Raw genomic sequence first — 21,799 nt, forward strand, 5'->3', positions numbered from 1 at the left:
AGTATTTGTTGTTATTCAGTCATTTCTCACTCTTTGTAACCCATTATTGGGTTTTCTTGACAAAGATACTAGAGTGGTTTATCATTTACTTTTCTAACTCATTTTACAAATGAGGAAACTGAGGCAAGCAGGGTTTAGTGACTTGCACAGAGTTATATATAACTATTAAGTCTTCCTGACTCCAGACCTGATGTTCTATCTGTTATGCCATCTTATGCCCCTCAGAGTGCATACCCATCAACTCTCAGTCCTGATCTCCATATCTGATCTATGTTGTATACTTTGATTGAAGGGAGGAAATTAAAATGAAATTACCATGATATAGTTTGAGGCACTTGATCATCAAGAGTTCTCACATTTTTCCCAAGGGGATGAATACTGAATAACTCTGTTATTCAACTGGGCCTTAGAAGTCCATGCTAGGTAGGATGATTATTCCCAAACCCTACACTTTGCTTAGATTCTGTCATACTTCCTTCTTTTTTAAAAAATTTATAATATATATTTTTAATTACATTGTGAAACAATTTTTAAACTTATTTTTTTTTTTAGAATTTTGAATTCCATATTCTTTCCCAACCTTCTTCCCCTCCCATCTCATTGAATGAGCAAGCAAAGGGACAGCCAGGTGACACAGTGGCTAGAGCTCTGGTCTTGGAGTCAGGAGGACTTGAATTCAAATCCAGCATCAGATTCTTGATATTTAGCTTTGTGAATTCGGGCAAGTTGCTTGACCCTGTTGTCTTGCAAAAACAAAAAAACAGAAACAAAAAAAGAGCAATTACTTCAATAAAGGTCAGTCATGAAAAACATTTTCTTGCACAGTTCTTTCTAAAGTTCCTTTTTGCTTAATGAACCGTCCAGATGAAGAAAGAATATGAAGTACTCAAGCAGAGCCAGGAAGAAGGGAAACAGTTGCAGAACTCTTGTAAACATCCAGTGGGAAAAGTAGCCCTCAACCACCAAGTCAAAGAGAACTGGGACACTGGCCACCGAGATACTACCATGGAGCTGTTAAAAGTCAAAGACAGAGCCATAGAATTGGAAAGGAATGTAAGTCTTTCTGGACTTAAACCCCAGGTTTTTTTTCCCCAGTTCTACTCTGCTGCCATCCCTAGATATGATTTCCTTTCTTCATTCTCTTGACAGATATTCTAGTCCCTCATCAGTCTTTCATTGTGGACAGTCAACCTAGTTGTATGGCAGATTTCAGTATTGCTTGTCAAAAGTACACAACTAATATTTCTGACCTGGTTTTCCCTTCTGGAAGTTATTTTAATGCTAATTTCTCCTTCTTTTCTTCTTCTTCTTCCCTCCTTCCTTTCCCACCTCTGCTTTTTTTTCTCCTCCCCTTTCTTATTATTTCTGCTCTTGCTATTAGAAGAGTTTCAAGTGTTCCAAAGAAAATCTTCAGATGCCTTGTGACGCCACCTCTTTGACTGCCCTAGGACCTAAAGGTGTCTTTCCCTCAGCATTCACTACCAGTTAGCATTTTTCCCATGGGGTTTTATTTTTGCCTGTTGCCTCCTAATCCCATTAATTATTGACTCATGTGGGATTTGTCCCTCCTCTCTAGAATGCTGCTCTTCATGCAGAGAAGCAACTGCTTAAGGAACAGCTCAAGCATTTGGAAACACAGAACGTATCCTTCAGTAACCAGGTCTTGACGCTTCAGAAGCAAAGTGCCTTCCTCCAGGAGCACAACACAGTCCTACAGACCCAGACAGCTCAGCTACAGGTCAGTGAACCAGAGCTTGGCTGGAGCAGAGGTTATCCACTCCAAAGTCAGAAGACCAGTTATGGTCCACGCCAGATTGCAGGAAACTTAGCCAGCCTAGAGTGTGGCACCATGGATAGTGGACTGGACATGGAGTCAGGAAGTTTTGAACTTAAATTTGGCCTCGGATACCCTCTCAGATCTTTGTGATCCTGGACAAGTCACTTAACTTCTCTCTTCCTCACTTTCCTGATCTGCAACAATAATGATATAACCCTTCCCACAGTTGTTATAAGAAATAAAATAGATAATACTTGTAAAGCAATTAGCAATATCTGGCTATAATAGGCACTTTATTTTTTTATTTTTTTAAATTTTTGCAAGGCAAATGGGGTTAAGTGGCTTGCCCAAGGCCACACAGCTAGGTAATTACTAAGTGTCTGAGGCCACATTTGAACTCAGGGACTCCTGACTCCAGGGCTGGTGCTCTATCCACTGCACCACCTAGCCACCCCCATAGCAGGCACTTTAAATATTAACTCTTATGATCAACCTTTTTTTTTTAATTGATTTTTATTTTTCAGTTACATTTTATATAAGTTTTCTAACATTCATCCATTTGCATATTTATAAGTTTCACAGTTTTCTTCCACCCTCCCTTCCCCACCAGTGGCAAATAGTCTAGTGTACATTGTTCATTTGTGTTTAATGTGTTTATATAATAGTCACTTTGTGTATCAGTAATCAGGACTAAGGTAAAAGATAATAATAGGAAGGAAAAATCTAAAGAGAAATTTTAAAATAGTGGACATAGTGTTCATTCAGATTCTGTGGGGTTTTTGGTTGTTTTTTTTTGTTGGTTGGTTTTTGGGGGGTTTTTTTGTTGTTGTTGCTGTTGCTTTTAAAGTGAATGACATTGTATAGGTCTCCCAGGGTTGTCCTAGCTCTCTGAACTGTTGAGAGAAGCTGCATCCATCATAGCGGATGATCATCATTTTTAACTGAGGTAGCATAGGAAGGTGGAATCTCTCAGACTCGGAATCAAGAGCTCCAAATTCTAGTCCCTGTTGTCCCACCTGTGACTCTTTGAATCAAGCCCTTTAATCTCTCTGGTGTTCATTTGGACCTCAACTCCAAAATAAAGAGGATGGACTATCATTGATTTTCACTTTCCATGGTAGTATCTCGGTGGCCAGTGTCACCATTGATTTCACACATTTTTGGTCTCATGATCCTCCTTTCACTCTCAGAATTTATTGAAACTCTCTTCCCTCCAAATACTTTTATCTATATAGGTTATATCTATTACTATTTGGTGGTGTTGTTCAATCATTTTTCAGTCATATTCAGATTCTTTGTGACCCTATTTAGGGTTTTCTTGGTAAAGATACTGGAGTGGGTTGCCATTTCCTTCTTCAGATTATTTTATAGATGAGGAAACTGAGGCAAACAAGATTAAATGACTTGCCTATAGTCACACAGGTAGTAAGTATCTGAGGTCATATTTGAACTCAGGTAAATGAGTCTTCCTGACTCCAGACCTAGCACCCTATCCACTGTGCCACCTAGCTGCTGCTATTGATATTTACCATATTAGAAATGAAAACATTTAGTAATATTATGAAAATGGTTTTGATCTTACTGAGAACTTTGAATGGGTTCTCAATGAATTAGATGATTCCTGGGTCCTTTCTCTTTCCAATAAATCTTGTGATCTTCCAAATGCCTTCCACTTCTGGAACTAGGAGAATGGCCATAATAAAAGAAAAGTTATTTATTAATAGAGCAATATCAACTGGGAAGGAATTCTGCAGTGGAGTTCCCCCCTCACCCTACCAATCTACCTTTGGACCTGCTGTTGAATGTTTTATCCGTGTCTCTTATAAAGGCATAGGTGCCATGCCTTTCAGATTTTCAGATAACACAGACATTAAGAAGAATATATAAAATATTAGGTGTCAGAGTGAGGAAACAAAAAAATGTTAACAGCCTGGAACTAAAGGAGCTAAATCCAGTAAGATTAAATATAAGAAGGATGAATATGAAGTCTTACAATTGGGTTCAAAGAGCCACCTTGACAGACAGATGATGAGAAGTGTTGACTAGAGATATAGGAAAAAAACTGGAAATTCTGACTACAAATTTATAGCAGTTTTTAGGGTGAGGGAGTCAAAAAAAGAAAATACTCTTAGATTGCAGTAAGTTCACAGATCTAGGGGTAGAAGAGCTGACCATCCAGTCCAACTCTCTCATTTTACAGATGAGGAAACTGAGGTCTAGAGAGATTAAGTTACTTGTCTGGGGTCACACAGGCTTTGTCCAGGAGGGGGTGGGGAGATTGAACCCACATCTTTTTCCAATGGCAATATCCTTCCCACCATGCTGGGTTAATAAATCTTGGTGTAATCTGTCCTGATCAAAACATGTTTAGGATTTTGTATTTTGGGCTGCAAATTTAAGAAGACATTTGATAAGGAAGAAGAAAGAGGATAATGAGGAACTTCAAATCCACATGATAGGAACTGAGGATTTTTAACTTAGAAAAGATGCCATATTAGTTGGGAGCGAGGAGACCCTAGAAGTTATGTTTATATATCTAAAAGACTGCAGAACATTGATTAGATTTTTCTGATTGGTCCTTCTCTAGAATAGAACTAGGAACAGTTATTACTAGGAGTTGCAGAAAGTCAGGTATAGATTCAGTGTAAGAAAAGACTCCATAATAACGAGAATTGTGCCACTGTGGCGAGAAAAGTGAATTCAACTCTTCAGTCCAGCTTATAAGGAGGTGTGGAGTAGCTATTACCTACTAAGATTTCCTGAGAAATAGCATATCGAAGACCAGGATTTAATACCTTTCTCTCCTACCTGAAGGAATCAGGGAGTCTGATGGTTGTATCTAAGTCCATCTCAATGTGTGTGAATTGATGCCATCCAATGTCTTAGTCCTTCTAAGAGCCAGGCACCAATTTTTTTCTCTGAAGGTGGAGAACTCGACCCTGAGCTCTCAGAATTCTTCTCTCACGGCCCAGTACACTTTGCTCCAAAACCAGCAGGTGATGAAGGAGAATGAGAACGAGAACCTGCTGAAGCAAAAGGAGCAGATAATGACAGCCTATGAGTCTCTGCTTCAGGACCATGAACACCTGAGCTCCCTACATGAGCGACAGTCCACGGAGTATGAAATGTTCATACATCAGCACGGCTGCCTGAAGACCCTACATAAGAATTTGGAAGCAGAACACAAGGAACTGGGGGACAGGTAAGGATCTGCTGATAAAGCTCAGACCCCAAGAGAGCACTGAGGGTAGATGGACTTTATTTGGAGAGGTTTGCAGCTTCATCTGTGATAATTACAAAAGCTCATTCTATTATGATATGGTTTACAAAGTCTTTTACATACCTGTCTCAGTCCCTAAAAACATTCCTGTAAGGTAGAGGTGTCAACAGTATTCTTTCAGTTATTAAGTGAGGTGAATTATTACTCTTGTTATCTTAAGTGAAATGAATTATTCCCATACAATTATCTCATTATTAAAAGAAATGAATGATTAACTCAATGATTCTCTGAAGTCACCCTTCTTTCCCCCTGAATGCCCATCTCTCACTCACTTGTTTGGCCTTTGCAGTCTCAAATCAAAAGAGATAATATGTGCAATGCACTTTGTGGACCCTTAAAAAAAGGGGAGTTAAGAGGTCCAATGGATAGAAGAGCACTAGACCTAGAGTCGGGGAGATCTGAATTCAAATCCAGCCTCAGTCACAGCTATTAAACTGTGTGATCCAAGTTACTTAACTCTGTTTGCCTCAGTTTCCTCATCTGTAAAATGAGGTGAAGAAGGAAATGATGAATCATTCCAGTATCTTTGCCAATAAAACTCCATATGAGATCTTGAAGAGTCAGCTAAGGACTGAAAGAAGTAAACAACAGCAAAGGCTCTCAGGTGCTATACAAATGTTGGATATCATACCCTTTTCATATAACCAGTAGTTATATAGTGCTTTAAGGTTTACAAAGTTCTATAAATGTAATCTCATTTGTTCTTTTAAAGGTAATTATAAACTCCTTGACAATAGGAACATGATATCTTTGCATCCTTCATAGTATATAGAGCCTTACACCTAGTTCTTGCCTGATTAGTGTTTGCTGAATACCTCTATATTTTAAACCATTTGCAACACTGTTGATCTTCCTAGACCAGCCAAAAATAAAATCAGTCCCTAGTAGGTGAGAATTAAAAACTTTTTTTCTCTCTTACTCTATGAGAGGAATTGATAGCCCCTAGAATATGTCCCAGAGATAGACCACTGACTGGTTTTTTTTTTCTTTGACTCTCAGGCCAGTTATTTCTACCATGCCAGAAGAGCCTCCAAGATTCAGAAAAGTTAATAATTGGCATATGTTCTTCTAATCAATCACAACTCAGTGGCTAGCCCACAGGAAACTGAACCCCATTTACATCACCCTTTCACCCCTGCCTTATTAGTCATTATTTTCTTGCCTCATATTTCTTCTCCTCCCTCTGCCACAGGGAAGAAAAGTTTGTAGATAGCATTGAGCTACCACCTTTCCCCCCACCCCCCAAAAAATTAGAGCCTAAAGATCTGAATTCAAATCTCAACTGTTCCACTTATGTGACTTTGAGTGAGTCTTTAAAAAATTATTGTAGCTAAAATTCATAATACATGAAAAGTTTAGGGGAAGCTAGATGGTGCAGTGAATAGAGCACCAGTCCTGAAGTCAGGAGGACCTGAATTCAAATCAGGCCTCAGACACTTAATAATTGACTAGCTGTGTTACATTGGGCAAGTCACTTAACCCGTTGCCTGAAATAAAGAAAAAAGAAAAGTCTACAAATTGTTTTATGGGCAATTTCTCATTTGGTCCTCTCAATAACCCTGTCAAGGTAAATGTCATTATTATTCCCATTTTATAGATAAGGAAACTGAAGCAAAGATTAAGTCACTTACTTTAATATATGTCTAAATCACGATTTGAACTGGGATCTTCCTGATTCCAATACCTGCTTCCTTGACCATCTTGTCCTGCATACTGATCCTTTAAGTCACTTCATTTCCAGTACTCAGTTTCCTCTGGAATAGTAATAATCACATTACCAACAACACTGTTTTAAACCTTTAGTCACTCTACAAGCTTTGAAAATAATAATTTGCCTTGACTAACTTTCTCATTGGACAATGAATTGTCCTTACTTGCTTTCACACACTGTCCCTTCACCTCCTTCCTTTTATCTCTCCCTCTCCACTATATTTCCTATTTTCTTGGGTTCCCTGAACTTTACCAGGGAGCAGTAAGTAAAACCCTTACTGTTTCTGAGATATAGGCAATAGGACACAAGTTTGGATAATTCACCTTTAATAGGACCTTTCTCTTCTTAGTTTTCTCATGTTCTTTATTACCCAGCTATTCTTTGCCACCTCAGGTAAATAAAATAATAACAGATATGTTAATTAGTATTCAAAGAGCACTTTAAAGTTTCCAAAAGCACATTACATTTGATATCTTGGTTTGTGTCAACTCCAAATGGAGTAGGCCCTATTGTTATTAACCCCATTTTGCAGATGAGGTAACTGAGGAGGATGAGTGACAGTAGATCAGGTTATCTAGACCGCAGATCCAACACACACTTTACCTAACTGCCTCCAGTTCTGTTTTCCCTCCATTTTCCTACACTCTAGCCTGAGAAATCCTCCCCAGGTACAATTCTGATTGTGTGTGTGTGTGTGTGTGTGTGTGTGTGTGTGTGTGTGTGTGTGTGTCTCTCTCTCTCTCTCTCTCTTCTTTTTTTTTTTGCTTTAAAGAATCATCAACTCTTCATTGTCTATAGAATAACCCTGGCAGTCAAGATGTTCCATTCCTTAATGCCCATCACCAGCCTTCTCATGACAGTATCTTATAACTGTGTTCTTATCTAACTGGACCATACTCTATTCCCTATTCTTCTCATTTCCATGTATCACACAGTCTCATTTTTTATCAGCTTCCTTCTCTCTTCTCCTCCCCCTCCCTCCATCCCTTGAATGGACTCCCACCATTTTTTCTCATTGAAATGTCTCTTCCTTCTAGCCAGACTCCAGTGTCACCTTCCCTGACCCCTAAGTTTGAAGTGAACCTTCTCTCCCCAAATTTCTAATTATACTTTGCTTGGACATCCCCATTATGCTTATATCTTGTATCATAGTTATTTATTTTAAACAAAATAAATAGAGGAACTAAACAGTTTTAAATTTATTTATTTAGTTTTTTCCCCCTGGTTACATATAAAGAAAATTTTTAACATTTGTTTTTATGAATTTTTTGTTTGTTTTTTGCAAGGCAATGGGGTTAAGTGACTTGCCCAAGGTCACACAACTAGGTAATTATTAAGTGTCTGATGCCAGATTTGAACTCAGGTCCTCCTGACTCCAGGGCTGGTGCTCTATCCACTGCACCACCTAGCTGCCCCTTAATATTTGTTTTTAAAACTTTGAATTCCAAATTCTCTCCCTTCCTCCTACCCACCCTCTTCATTGAAAAAGCAAGTGTTTTAACATAGTTATCATGGTTACTTGTATACCTTTTTCTACTCTTCTTCAATTAACACGTAAGATACTTAGATAAAGGAACGTATTTTACAGTGCTCAGTACAATGCTTTATTTTTTCCAGTGGATTCATGATTTTGTGTTGGTTTCCAATCTGCTAGTGTAGGTCATCATCTCTCCCCAACTGGCCAAGTAAGTAGCCTTCATGAGTTGGTGTGGTTAGAACTTCATCATCCTGTAACCATCTAATCGTATATGTCCCACCTCAGCTTGACTGTCTTTCCATCGCCCAGGCTTCCCAAATGGAACTCCTCCCTTCTGATAAGGGAGTCCTAACAATTTGAGATATCCCAAATTAGAACAAGTTTCCTTAGATAGGAGGTCTTCAAGCAGAAACTAGATGACCACTTGTTAAGTGTGTTCTATGTGGTAATTGTTTTGCTTTATGGGTTAGACTAGATGGCCCCCTGAGATGTGCGCACCAACTTCTTGCCTCTCATTTTGCTTTAATAAAATGGGAAGAGTATCACCTTTCTTGAGGCAGCCTGGTGATGCAATTGGACCTGGAGGCAAGAAGACCTGAATTCAAAGCTAACCTAAAACACTGGGCAATCCATTTAACCTTGTTTGCTGGAGTATCCTCAAATATAAGATGTGGACCATATTAGCACCTGTCTTCCTGGTTTGTTGTGAGAATCTAATGAGATGATATTTTGTAAAATGTTTTAGCCCCATATTAGGGACTTAATAAATGCTTATTTCTTTTCTTCTCTCTTTCCTCCAAATGCCTAAATATGGAATTTACTAAAAAGCTCACTAAATGTATATAGTACTTTAAGATGTATTGGTGATTTTCTTTACAATACAATGAAATGGATTAATAATAATAATAATAATAACAATAACAACAACAACAACAATAATAATAATAATAATAATAATAATAATAATAATATGGATGAGAAGATTGAGATTTCAAAAGTAATTTGCCCAAGGCAAATGGTGAAGTCAGGACATTAGAGTATTCTTCTTCAGAAAATAGTCACTATGTAGCTGCCTTGCACAAGGTATAATTATAGGAATTAGATTGTAACTATGGTTAGAGGCTACAATTTTTAATTATTTCTTTTATTTATCACAGACATTTTTTTATATTCCCTCTTCTCATGAAGTTGTTTGATAACTCAAGTTAAAGACCCTCCTCCTTCTTTTCTCTATTTATCTAAATCCTTTGAGATACTAAGTGGTAGCTATTGTTATCCCCATTTTATAGATGAAGAAAGCTGAGTCCCACAGAAATAAATTATCTAACCCTTAAATGACATTTCTGATAAAGATTAGAGTTGTGACTAAATTTTCTGGGTCTCAGTGTTCTTGCATCTTCAAGCCCCTGTTGAACTCATACTCCTGTCAAGTCTTCTGTGACAATTTTGGCAACTAAAGTATTCATTTCTGGGTACCACATTGTAGGAAGAACATTAATAGATTGGGTGCATACAAAGTTGGGACATCAGTTTGATGTGGGACTTAGAAAATCCATACATTGTGAGGATCAGCTGAAGGAGGAAGAGATATTTATTCTCTTTCTATTTACTTCATGCTGCATAAGTTCATACAACTCTTCCTGGGTTTCTCTAAAATCTCCCATTCATCATTTCCTTCTTCTTTTCTTCTTTGTTATTTTTTAGAAAAGCTCAACTATTGTGATACATTGGAAAGAATCCAAACAGTTTTTGAATATGTAATACTGTGGGTCTCCCATCTCCACAAAGGATTAGGTTGGGGACATCTTATTAATCTTTATTCAGTTCATTTTGTTGTTGTTCAGTCAGTTGAGTTGTGTTTGACTCTTTGGGATCTCATTAGGAGTTTTCTTGACAAAGATACTAGAGTGCTTTGCCCCTTTCTTCTTCAGCTTACTTTACAAATGAGCAAACCGAGGCAAACAGGTTAATGTAACTTGCCCAGGGACACACAGCTAGTAACTGTCTGAGGCTGCATTTGATTTCATGAAGAGGAGTTTTCTTGACTCCAAGGCTGGTACTCTATTCACTGTGCCACCTAGATGCCTAATTTACTTTTAATTTTTTGGATTATAAAAGCATTTTCCATCCCCCACTTAATACCAGTGCCTTCCTTCCCTCTCTGGATTATATCTTGTTTGTGCAAAGTTGTTTTCATGTCTCCATTAAAATGCAAGCACCTTGAGATCAGAGACTCTTTTTCCTCTCCTTCTATCTTCAGTACTTATTATCATAGGACCTGTCACATGGTAGGCACTTCATCAGTGCTTGTTGACTGATTAATTATTTGGACTTGGGAAGGTTTTCTTATCCTGAGGCTACTGTCTACAGGGTTACAAAGGGCTCCCAAGAGCATCTGTGTCTAAACCATTTGTGATAAATTGATGCCCCCTGTAAAAAAAAAAAAATCTTTAACCAAAGTCCTAAGGAAGGAATTGGTGTCAGTGACAACTGGAATGATGGTTAAATGGGAGGACCACAGACTGAGTCACCATAGCAACACCCTGGGTGGTCTTTGTTGGGGAATTGGCTTCCTGATCACTTATGGGTCCAGTCTTTGGACTGAGGACACATGTCCCTGCAAAACCATGAGACAGGAGGAGAGGTGCAATGTGCTCCATGTGTGAACTGAGCTTTCTGTGTCATTTCTTGTATTCATTCTGGCTGTAACACTTTCTTGGTTCAGGGAGGGAGGGATGTAGGGGAGATTTCAGGAAGCCACTTAAACTCTTACAAGTTCTTAGAGGAGATAAGGAAGGAAAGAAAGAAATAAACCTTGATGTGAGGTGGTTTAAGTGCCTCTGTCAAACTCAGATATTTCTTTGAGTCTGTTCTATTTGTCACTCTTTTTCAGTGATAATTTAGTCAAAGGACCAGTAAGAGCCAAGAAAGAAAAGTCAAGGAACTCTATTAATATTTGTGAATTTAAAATACTTTTCCTTACCCAGAGTGCAAATTGTCCTTCTCTGTGTATGATTTTTACATATTGCTTTAGTATAATGAAAAGTACTTTCCTTACTATCCATATCCAAAAAAAAAAAAGAACTATGGGATCTGAAGGCAGATCAAAGCATAGTGCTTTCACTTTTTTCCCCCCCGTGTTTTTTCCCCCTTTTGTTCTGTTTCTTCTTTCGCAACATGACTATTGTGAAAATATATTTAACGTGATTACACATGTATATCCTATATCAGTAGGGGAATGAAGGAGAAAAATTTGAAACTCAAAGTCTTTCAAAAAATGAAAGTTGTAAACTATCTTTTTGTAAAAAAGAAAAACTGGGAGATTAAATAATGTCAGTTTTTATTCTCCATTTTATAGATGAGGAAAGTAAAACTCAGGGGAACTAATTGAAAGAACACTGAATTTGGATCAAGGTTACTTGAATTTGAGCCTTATATCAGATTATTTGTCCTTGGACAAAGCTTTTAACTTTTTTTTTTTAGCCATCAGTTACTTCATCTATAAAATGAGGTGTTTGGATTAAATTACTTTCTTTTTCTTTTCTTTTATTATTTCCAATTACATGCAAAGATAATTTTCAGCATTCATCCTTTTGTGAGAGTTTTTAAGTTTTATAAGACTCTTTTAGACCCACTTTTCGTCTTAGAATCCTAGCCACAGTTCTAGGTCTTGTTTTAGAATTTTGAATTCAATCCAAGGCTCCTGATTCTGAATTCGTCATTGCTTTTTACTGTGTCAAAATAATATTTGAATCTGAGATTCTTATGTTTGAGGTCTTCCTCTTCTCTTTAGATCCCATTGCTTAGCACAGGACTTGGTCCATAGAAAGCACTTGATCAATGCTTCTTCCTTCATGTAAATGACTTACAAATAACTGAGAAGTCCCAGTCGCCCCCTGGAGACTTGATTTGGAGAAAAAGACGAGTATAGAATAGTCAAGCATTCAAAGTGAAGACAATTTTCCTTTAAGAGAATTTAATTCAAAGGAGAATCTAAAGTTTATGCTTTAGTGAACATTTGGTCTAAACACTAAAGATACATTATATCCCAAAGGAGAAGACAGGATAGAAGACAAGCTGTATACAGGATAAACCAGAAATAATTGATAGAAATTAGGCACTAGAAGAAAGAGAATTCAGAAAGACTTGTTGTAGGTTAGGATTTTAGTGGAGACTTTAAGGAAGCCAGGGGTGGATATGAGGAAGGTGAGTCTTATCTCAGATTATTTGTTTGTCCTTGGACAAAACTTTTAACTCTGTCAGGAGATGGAGAAAAGGCAAGGAGACTGTTGTCACTGGATCAGAGAACCTGGGATCAGTGTAAGGTGTAAGAAGCCTGGAAAGGTGAGGGATGGATTTTGAAGGCCAAGCAGGCAATTTTGTATTTGATCCAGGAGGTGATAGAGAATCATTTGTGTTTATTAAGTAGGGGATAATATGGTCAGATTGTACTTTTGGGAGTGTGAAAAGACTTGAGGCAAGCAGGCCCACCAGCAGGCTATTGCAATAAGTCCAAAGTGAGGTGTTGAGGGTCTGCACTAGAGAAGGGGGTGTTTTCAGAGACAGAGCAAAGGCAAAATCATTACAGCTTGACCACAGATTGGATTTGGGGAGTGAGAGATAGTGAAGAGTTGGATGATATCTTTCCTGAAGAAGAAAGTTCAACTCTGACCAATCAGTCAAAAAAGTGCCAGACAAAAATATTCCCTACTCAAAGTACTTTCCATCCTAATAGGGACCAGAATATTGGTGGGATTCTTAATTAAGAATAGACTGGTTTGGGAACGGGGGTTCCTGGCTTTTTTGGGGCTTCACAAACCCCTTTGGCAATCTGGTGAAGACTATAGACCCCTTCTCAGGATGATTTTATGTAACTAACATGAAATAGATAAGATTACAGGGGAAACTAGGGAAATTACTGAAATTTAGGGAGTAGATTGAGACACACAAACATATTTACAGAATACATTTGTACATAAACATATGTATATATGTTTATCTACATGCATACATGTGAATGCATATGTATGCATTCACAGGCATTGAAGGAATTTGCTTTGCTTGAATATACATATTTAAAAGAATTTTCCCTCCCCAGTGGAATGGATAACACTAGGGAGAAAAAATAAAATTGCTCTTAATTTTTTTAAAGAGAAAGGAATGCTCCCAATATGAAATGTTCCATATATTTTCAGATGAAGATCACAGTACTAGAATGCTAACTATTGCAATTTTAATTGTTTTCCTTCATTAAAAGAGACCACTTACAAAGTGGGACTAATTTATAAATATTGTAATGTAAACACAAAACACATTAGTAAAGCTTAATTATTTTTCAAAAAAACTAAAAAATAATTCATGAACCTCAGGTTTAAAACCCCTGCTCTAGGGATTTGGACTAAGTTATGTAAACTAAGGGAAATCTATAACTGCTATCTTTAAAGTGAGACTTATACTTGTCTTATGGACTTGGGTATATGTATTTCTTGATATCTTTTTTACTGGTTACACCTTCTGATTTGAATGTTTCTCTCAATAACATCAATAATTGCATTATCCAGGACACATCACAGCCTTATTTTCTTCAACTTAAAATGAAGATATCAGTTGCACTCAATTCCCAAGGTTCTTGTGAGAAGCAAGAGGTTCATATTTATAAAGTTCTTAGTGCAGGAACATAGGGAGTGATTAATAAATCACCTTCCTCTTATCTCGTATCTTTTTATTTACCAAGTTCTCACAATAATCATTTTCACTTCCACACAAATCTCCTCACCACCACAATATTCATATAGACCCTGGTTATTACTACCCTGAATTACTGAACTAACCTCTTAAAAAGGCTTTCTCATATCCATGTTTCTGCCCTCCCTCTCTCTCTATTCTTTCCCAATATCACTGCCAGATTAATCTTATTTTTCACAAAACTGACCATATCACTCATCTGCTCAGAAATCTTTGGTGTTTCCCTCTTGATGACTGAGTAAACTTCCAACTCCTTTGTCTGGAATTCAGTTTGACGTCACTCTAATCTTTTTAGTCTTTTTTCATATTATTTCTTATGTATTTTATATTCTAAAAAAATTAACTATAACCTTTTCACCAAAATATCCTAAATTTTCTTACTCAATTCTGTTTACAGATCCTGAGATCTCCCCACTACCCTTAATCCAGGTCTTCTTTTCTTTTTTAATTTCTACCTTGGGGATTTGAGGTATCGAAAAAGAACTAACACCTCTACTATGAGGCCTTGCTGAGACCTTTTCAGGACTGCTTGTTCACATTTGGTGTCTTTCTTGAGGAGTTTCACACCTTTCAGTGAGTCAGGGGGATGTCTACTAAAAGCATGTGAAGACTTATCCCTTGAAATGTGCAGATGAAAACAATTTGTTCCACTGGTCATGGAAGACATCTGAATCATCAAAGATGCCAAGGTCATCACTGAATCCTGGGCCAGTTGTCTTTACTTTTGTCTTGCCACTGGACTTCAATGACCATGGAAAAGAGAGCGAGGCTGATGACTTTGTGCAGCTTTGTCTCCCTTAAATACAATTCACATTTCATCCTGTGATGTCATTGATTGTCTTTGAAAACATAAGATGAACATCAAATTCTATCCAAAGCTTACAAGAATAACCTACCTTCTGAAACTTCACATAACACTTTGTTTTTCTCTATTGCAGAGATGTGTATTTAAATATGCACTCTGGTTCTCTGTACTGAGGGATAGCATGGTGTGTAGAAAAAAGAGAGCTACTCAGATTCAAGAACAAAGACCCTAAACCAATCATTTAAGTTCCTCTCAATGTTCTATGCAAATCTCTGACTATAGGTTGTATTTCTAGAGGAAAATTCTTTATTGAAAATGCCTAATATTGGGGCGGCTAGGTGGCACAGTGGATAGAGCACCGGCCCTGGAGTCAGGAGTACCTGAGTTCAAATCCGGCCTCAGACATTTAATAATTACCTAGCTGTGTGGCCTTGGGCAAGCCACTAACTTAACCCCATTTGCCTTGCAAAAAAACTTTTAATAAAGTGCCCAATATTGTTGAAACCACAGGTCTCAGTAATTTTTAAACAAAGTTATTTGTGTATGTGGCATCCCCTTACTAGACTAGAAATTCCATGAAGACCAAGATCATATCTTATCTAAAACTTTTATCTCCGAGTTTTAGCACAGTACTCTTCAAACATTTGGAAGTCAGTAAATGTTTGCTAAAATAGATGACCTATACCCATCCTTGTTTCCTGTAGTAAAAATAATTACTACCACACTTGAGAACAGCTCAAGCTGTATGTAATTTTCCTGATTTCCCCAGTTGATGTTCTTTGTTTCTCACCCCCCAACCCCTCAACCTGTGATTTTTAATTACATTATATATTTTACATTTGGTTCATGTTGTTCTCACTACCACCTCTGGGAAATACAAGTTGTTTTGAGGGCTTGGATGACTTTATTTTTGTCTTTGTATTACCAGTGCCTTCCACTTTTGTGATTTCATCAGTATTTAATTAGAGCTGTAACCTCCAGCCTTAGAGAGTTTCCTAGGTCCCTGATACTTAAGTCCATGGTTGTAGAATTCGTGTATGTCAGAGTTAGGACTTGAACCCAAGTCTTTTTGACTCCAGTACCTTCTGGAACATAGTAGGAGCTCAGTAAATGCTTACTACTACTACTACTGCTATGACTGGCTAATATTTATATAGTATTTTAATATATATATAGTTTAACATATTAATGTATGATATAAAATATATTATTCAAAAATACATATATAATTTAATCCTTACAACAGCCCGGTGAGGTACAGTTGACAGAATATCTTTAAAAAGCAGATTCCTGGTGGGGGCAGCTCAGTAGTGTAGCGTAGCCTTGGAGTCAGGAGGACCTGAATTCAAATGCAACCTCAGATACTTAATAGTTACCTTGGGCAAATCATTTAACTTCATTGCCTAGCAAAATCCCCCACACACACACACACACACAAAGAAAAGTGAATTCATGGTCCTCTACGTTAAGAACCTCTAATTTAGAGAGAGAAAAAAAATGAGTTGGAACCAGAAGGAAGAGGAAGTCAGTAAGATCTGAGGTGCTTCTGGAAGTTAAAATTTGAAGGATGGTCACCACCTGGGGAAAGAAGGAATTGTGGCTAGATCAAGGGACCCCTGTTAACTCTCCCCCCCTTTTCACAGAGTCCAATTTATTTCCAACAGGTACAATGGTTTGATGAAACAGAAATCAGAATTAGAAGAGCTGGAGAACGTTTTAAAGGCAGAGAGAGAAGCTTTGCAGCAGGAAAAGAGAACAAATGTAATCGCTACTGGAGAAAACCAGAGGCTAAGAGAAGAACTAGACAGGTGAGACTCAGGTTGGATAGTGGGAGAAGCCAGCCAGGGAATCTTCCTTCTGGTTTCTAATCATGAAAGTAATAATGAGTTTTATTTGGAATAGTTTAAACAATGTCCTAAGAATCCTCACTTGATAACTTATTTTTTCTTTATCTTGGAACATAGTAACCTAACAGTTATTGACTGGTAATCTGTTTTTGTAGAATATAGTACCAGACTTGGGTGTAAGAATTTGCTTAGTGGCCATGCTTCCCTATGGTCCTCTTGTCTTTTCACCTAGTGATGACAGCCAGAGGTATGCTAGTAAATGTTTAACAACCAGATTTCTGAAAATTCAAGACACACTTTTTTAAGTTTTGCCTATAATTTGAATATTTTCTCCATCATTTGATTAAATCTAAACAATAAATCAGTTCCTGATTTGTAACATTTATCAATTTTGAGGCATTTCAGTTCATACTGAAAATTTAATAATCAGATCTTAATCTGACTCCTGATGACCACCAACCCCCTCTACCCAACTCAATATCACCTTAAAGTTCTCCCCCCCTTTTTTTTTTGCAAGGCAAATGGGGTTAAGTGGCTTGCCCAAGGCCACACAGCTAGGTAATTATTATTGAGTGTCTGAGACCGGATTTGAACCCAGGTACTCCTTACTCCAAGGCCGGTGCTTTATCCACTATGCCACCTAGCCACCCCTCTTCCCCTTTTTTATCTACTCCTCAGAAGCCCAGGAAAAAAAATCTAAAATTGAGTTGTATATCATTTTGAGAGGATAATGAGAGTAGGAGAGAATAAGTACCATTTCATGAGGCTGTCCTCAAAGAAGGTTCTTGGGCCTGGGCTCTCTATCCTTTAAGGCAGAGATTCTTAACTTTTTCAGTATTGTGGAATCCTTTGGCAGTCTGGAGAAATCTATGTACTCCTCAGAATATTAGTTCTAAATTCACAATTTAAAATATGTAGATTTAAAAAGGAAACTAATTATATTGAAATACCATTATCAGAATTTTTAAAAAGTAAATTCAGTCTTTCAAGTTAAGGACCTCTAATTTAGAGGGGGGGGGGAAGTAAAAGCTGGAACCAGAAGAAGGACATGAGTAAGATCAGAGATGCCCCCAGAAAACTTAATATTTGAAGTCTATTCACTTTCTTGGTCATTGCCTGGGAAAGAAGGAATGGACTGACCAAGGGAGTCTTGATTATTCTCGCCTTTCCTTTTTCACAAAATGTTTAAATTCTCAAATGAATGTAAAAATCAATTAGGATTTTTTTCAGTTCCATCTTGTCCTGTCATAGTTTTGTTTAGCTAAGATAGGTCTAGGAAAATAGTGGGAAGAATGTCTGTAGGATTAAGGTTATGTTGACTTAGTGTTGAAATAACCAATTTTTAGATCCAGTAACCCCAGAGATACAGACTTGACTTTGTGTTAGGACTTTGGCTGAAGTGAGTATCCCATGGAAAGGGACAAGAACTCACTTTACTTTAATAGTATATTTATATCTGTCAATTCTCAATCAGTAAATATTTATTAATCACCTACAAGAGCTAGGTCTGTGCCTAAGATCCAGAGATATAAAAAGAGGCAAAAGCCAGTTCCCTCATGAAGCTCATAGCCTCATGGAGGCTTCTGAATACCATTTCTCTCTTTTTGTCAGCAGATGGTGGCAGAGAGAAAAAGAGAGAGCAATGTTTCATATCCAAATTCTCAATATAATTTTAACTCTTGAACAATACTCATTTCATTGTCTTGATCTTAAGAAATTCAGAAGCTTCTCCATCATGCACAACATAGGAGTTTTGGGGTTTGTTTTGTTTAGCAACAGTCCCTGGAGAACTGTTTATATTGATGTGTTCTATACTAAATCTTATACATTTAAAAAAAAAGGCAAAACCTGTTTTGATGAGTCCAATTAGATAAATAGCATTAGCAGTAATGGTCATTACATACTAGTTTGATTTTTGTTTTTTGCATCCAGGGCCTTGTTTGTTGACTTGGATTCATATTATCACTTTTCAGATATAGCACACCTTCCTTTATAGTCACTTTAGTTTAGTCTCTGAGTTAGAAAGCTAGGAGCAATTTGGCATGACTCAGGACTGCGGAGAGAGAGTTAGACATTGATGCATTACAGCTTAATTGGGCTTTAGAGAGTCTCTGGTCCAGCCAGCCCTATTATTCTACATCTGAGGAAATGGAGGCCCAATGAGGCTATGCACCTTGATGACGTTCACATAGATAACTGTTGATAAAGCCAGGAATAGAACCCAGAACTTCCTGGATCATATATAGATCAAAGAATCATTTATTTAGCCATCTGGGAAGGATTTTCGAGGCCATTTGAGTCTAACCTCTTCATTTTACAGATGAGGAAACTGAGGCTCAGAGGTTCAAAAGGACTTATTCAGGGTCACATAGCTAATAAGAGTGAATCAAGATTTGAACTTGAGTCTTCTTAAATTTAAGTTCAGAACTCTTATCACTTGGCTGTCCTCATTTCATTTGCTTTGTGGCTTGCCCATTTACAGAGTGAATTTCCTGCATGGTCAGCTGAAGGGCGAATATGAAGAACTTCACTCCCACACAAAGGAATTGAAGACCTCCCTCAACAACTCCCAGCTAGAATTGAACCGCTGGCAAGCCCGATTTGATGAATTAAAAGAACAGCATCAAAGCATGGACATCTCCATGACCAAATTGGATAACCACTGTGAAGTGAGTTCTTCTCTCTTTTCATTCTGGCTATTATCCCTGCTCAAGCTAACCTTTGAGAGTTTTTATCTTTTTTTTTTCATTCTTATTTTATTTATTTATTTATTCATTTATTTATTTTGTCGAGGCAGTGGAGTTGGTTAGTAAATGGCAAGTGTCTGAGGTCAAATTTGAACTTGCATCCTCCTGATTCTAGGACTGGTGCTTCATCCACTGTGCCACCTAACTGCCATCCCCCACCCTTTATAAAAATGTTTATTGGAATACAGCTTAAAAGCTGAAAAGGACCTGAGTCCTTCATTTTTCAGATGAGGAAACTGATTCTGAACAAGGTTAAATAGTGTACCCAATGTCACACACACTATCAAAGAGGTGTCTGAAGCAGGATTTAAACCCAGGTCTTCCTGACTAAAGGCTCTAATCATTATGCCATGGAGTTGCTCCTTTGTAATAGTAGGTGCTTAATAAATTATAAATGCTTATGTCTCTCCCCCCCCATTCCATTTTTTTTTTAGTTTTTGCAAGGCAATGGGGTTAAGTGACTTGCCCAAGGCCACACAGCTAAGTTAGTATTAAGTGTCTGAGGTCATATTTGAATTCAGGTACTACTGACTCCAGGGCCGGTGCTCTATCCACTGTGCCACTTAGCTGCCCCTCCTCCATTCCATTTTTAACCCCTAAGCTTTCATCTCTCTAGAATGTCCATTTGTTGTTAATTATGTTTATGGATTTTTTTCCTGAGCTGCCAGTGTCTAATGAGGTAAAATACCATCTGGTGTTATGATCATAATTGTTATAGTGTAATATATTGACTATAATATATAGTTTAATTGTAGTCTCCACCACCACAGGAAGGGAGAGATGACGTTTGTCTCTATGACCTCTGTAACAGTATCGAAATCTTCACTATTTCATCCTTAGACTTGGAAATTTATCTCTCCCAACTGGGCTCAGAGCAAACATTAACTATTCAGTCTGTTCCAGCCTTGTAGGACTGACTAGGCCAGGACAGGTGTTTATGAGCCATCATTTGTTCTGTGTTTCAGCTGCTTTCCCGTCTCAAGAGGAACTTGGAAGAAGAGAACCATCATCTCCTGAACCAGATCCAGATTCTGAGTCAGCAAAACCAAATGCTTCTGGAACAGAATATGGAGAACAAGGAGCAATTCCATGAGGAGCAGAAACAATACATGTATGACCAAGGCTGGGGTGACCAGGGTTTGGAAGACCCCAAGTATATTATAAAGGAATTTTGGTTCTGTTATGCTGGATGCTTAAGGCTACTAATGTGTCTAATAGGCAGAAAAGGAAGTCATGATAATTCATGTTTACATGAGACTGTGGTTTAATAATAATGGGGGCAAGGTGGGGGGTAGGGAATTCCCAAGTGAGCAGTCTCCCTCTACTAATGCTGGTTAAGTCCTTTTCTGTAATTCATAGTCTATATGTCTTCATGTATGTGTGTCTGTGTGTATATAATTAATCATATGAAGAGAAAGTGTTTATATTAAGTATTTTCCACTTACATTTAAGCATTTTTTGACTATTTAAAAAAGTTTGAGTTCCATTCTCTCTTCTTCTCCTCTTGAGAAGGCAAGCAATATGAGGTCAGCTATACCTACACATAAACACATATTTCCATATTTGCCATGTTTCCCTTATAAGTCTTAAAGAGTTGAATAGAGCACAAAGAGCACAAAGGGTGATTTGGCCAGGGTCACACAGTCAGATATGTGTCACAGGTGAGACTTGAGCCCAGGTCTCCCCAGCTTCAAGACCCATTCCTTTTTTACAATACCATTCTGCCTTTTTATAATAGCTCGTATAGTGTAGAAAGTTAGAAAACAATTTATGTGATTTACCTCATTTGATTGTGATAGCATCCCTATAAAATAGATGGTTTAAATACTATTGAAAAGCAAGGAGGATATAATGCCAGACTGGTCAGGAAGTTCAAGTTTGGCCTCAGATACTTATTAGCTGTGTGACCCTGGGCAAGTCATTTAACCCTATTTGCCTCAATTTCTTAATCTGTAAAAAAGAACTCAAGAGGGAAATGGCAAACTACTCCAGGATCTTTGCCAAGAAAACCCCAAATGGGGTCATGAGGACCTAGACCCAACTGAAGGAATTACTAAATTGTAAATATCATCCTCAATGATAGATAAGGGAATCAAAATTCAGGGAAGTTCAATGACTTCCTGAAGTTACAGGGTTAATAATAGGTGACAGTGCTAATTCTGTTGACATCAAGGCCAACATTCATTTTTGTTGCACCATCTTTCTTTTGTAGTGGAGGATTTTATTTGCCCAGTCTTCCAATATCTTCATATTACTCCTCTCACTGACCCTGCCTCTGGTGAATTTGACTTTGCATTTGGGGATGAATCCTCTGTTTCTGGAAAATTCTGGCAATTTATGCAATTCTTCTCCCCTCCCTTTTTAAGAAACCAAGATATATTACAGAGTTGTTATTTGGCAGGTGTCTTTG

At 37.6% G+C, this 21,799-nt stretch overlaps 1 protein-coding gene across 7 annotated transcripts in view; it reads left to right on the forward strand.

Moving 5' to 3' along the window:
- Positions 1 to 21,799, forward strand: part of CCDC88C (coiled-coil domain containing 88C) — a 234,001-nt gene that overhangs the window by 177,182 nt on the left and 35,020 nt on the right. For all 7 annotated transcript variants that reach the window (XR_012478165.1, XR_012478166.1, XM_074235494.1 and 4 more), the window contains 6 exons: positions 865 to 1,053; positions 1,577 to 1,738; positions 4,702 to 4,979; positions 16,460 to 16,603; positions 19,125 to 19,311; positions 20,355 to 20,500. Coding sequence is in view for 5 of the 7 variants with exons in the window: in XM_074235494.1 (XP_074091595.1) it covers positions 865 to 1,053; positions 1,577 to 1,738; positions 4,702 to 4,979; positions 16,460 to 16,603; positions 19,125 to 19,311; positions 20,355 to 20,500 (1,106 nt within the window). In the remaining 2 variants the exon portion in view is untranslated. The remainder of the gene's footprint in view (positions 1 to 864; positions 1,054 to 1,576; positions 1,739 to 4,701; positions 4,980 to 16,459; positions 16,604 to 19,124; positions 19,312 to 20,354; positions 20,501 to 21,799) is intronic.

Source organism: Macrotis lagotis, chromosome 4 (assembly GCF_037893015.1).
Source record: "Macrotis lagotis isolate mMagLag1 chromosome 4, bilby.v1.9.chrom.fasta, whole genome shotgun sequence".
Classification (NCBI taxonomy): Eukaryota; Metazoa; Chordata; class Mammalia; order Peramelemorphia; family Peramelidae; genus Macrotis; species Macrotis lagotis.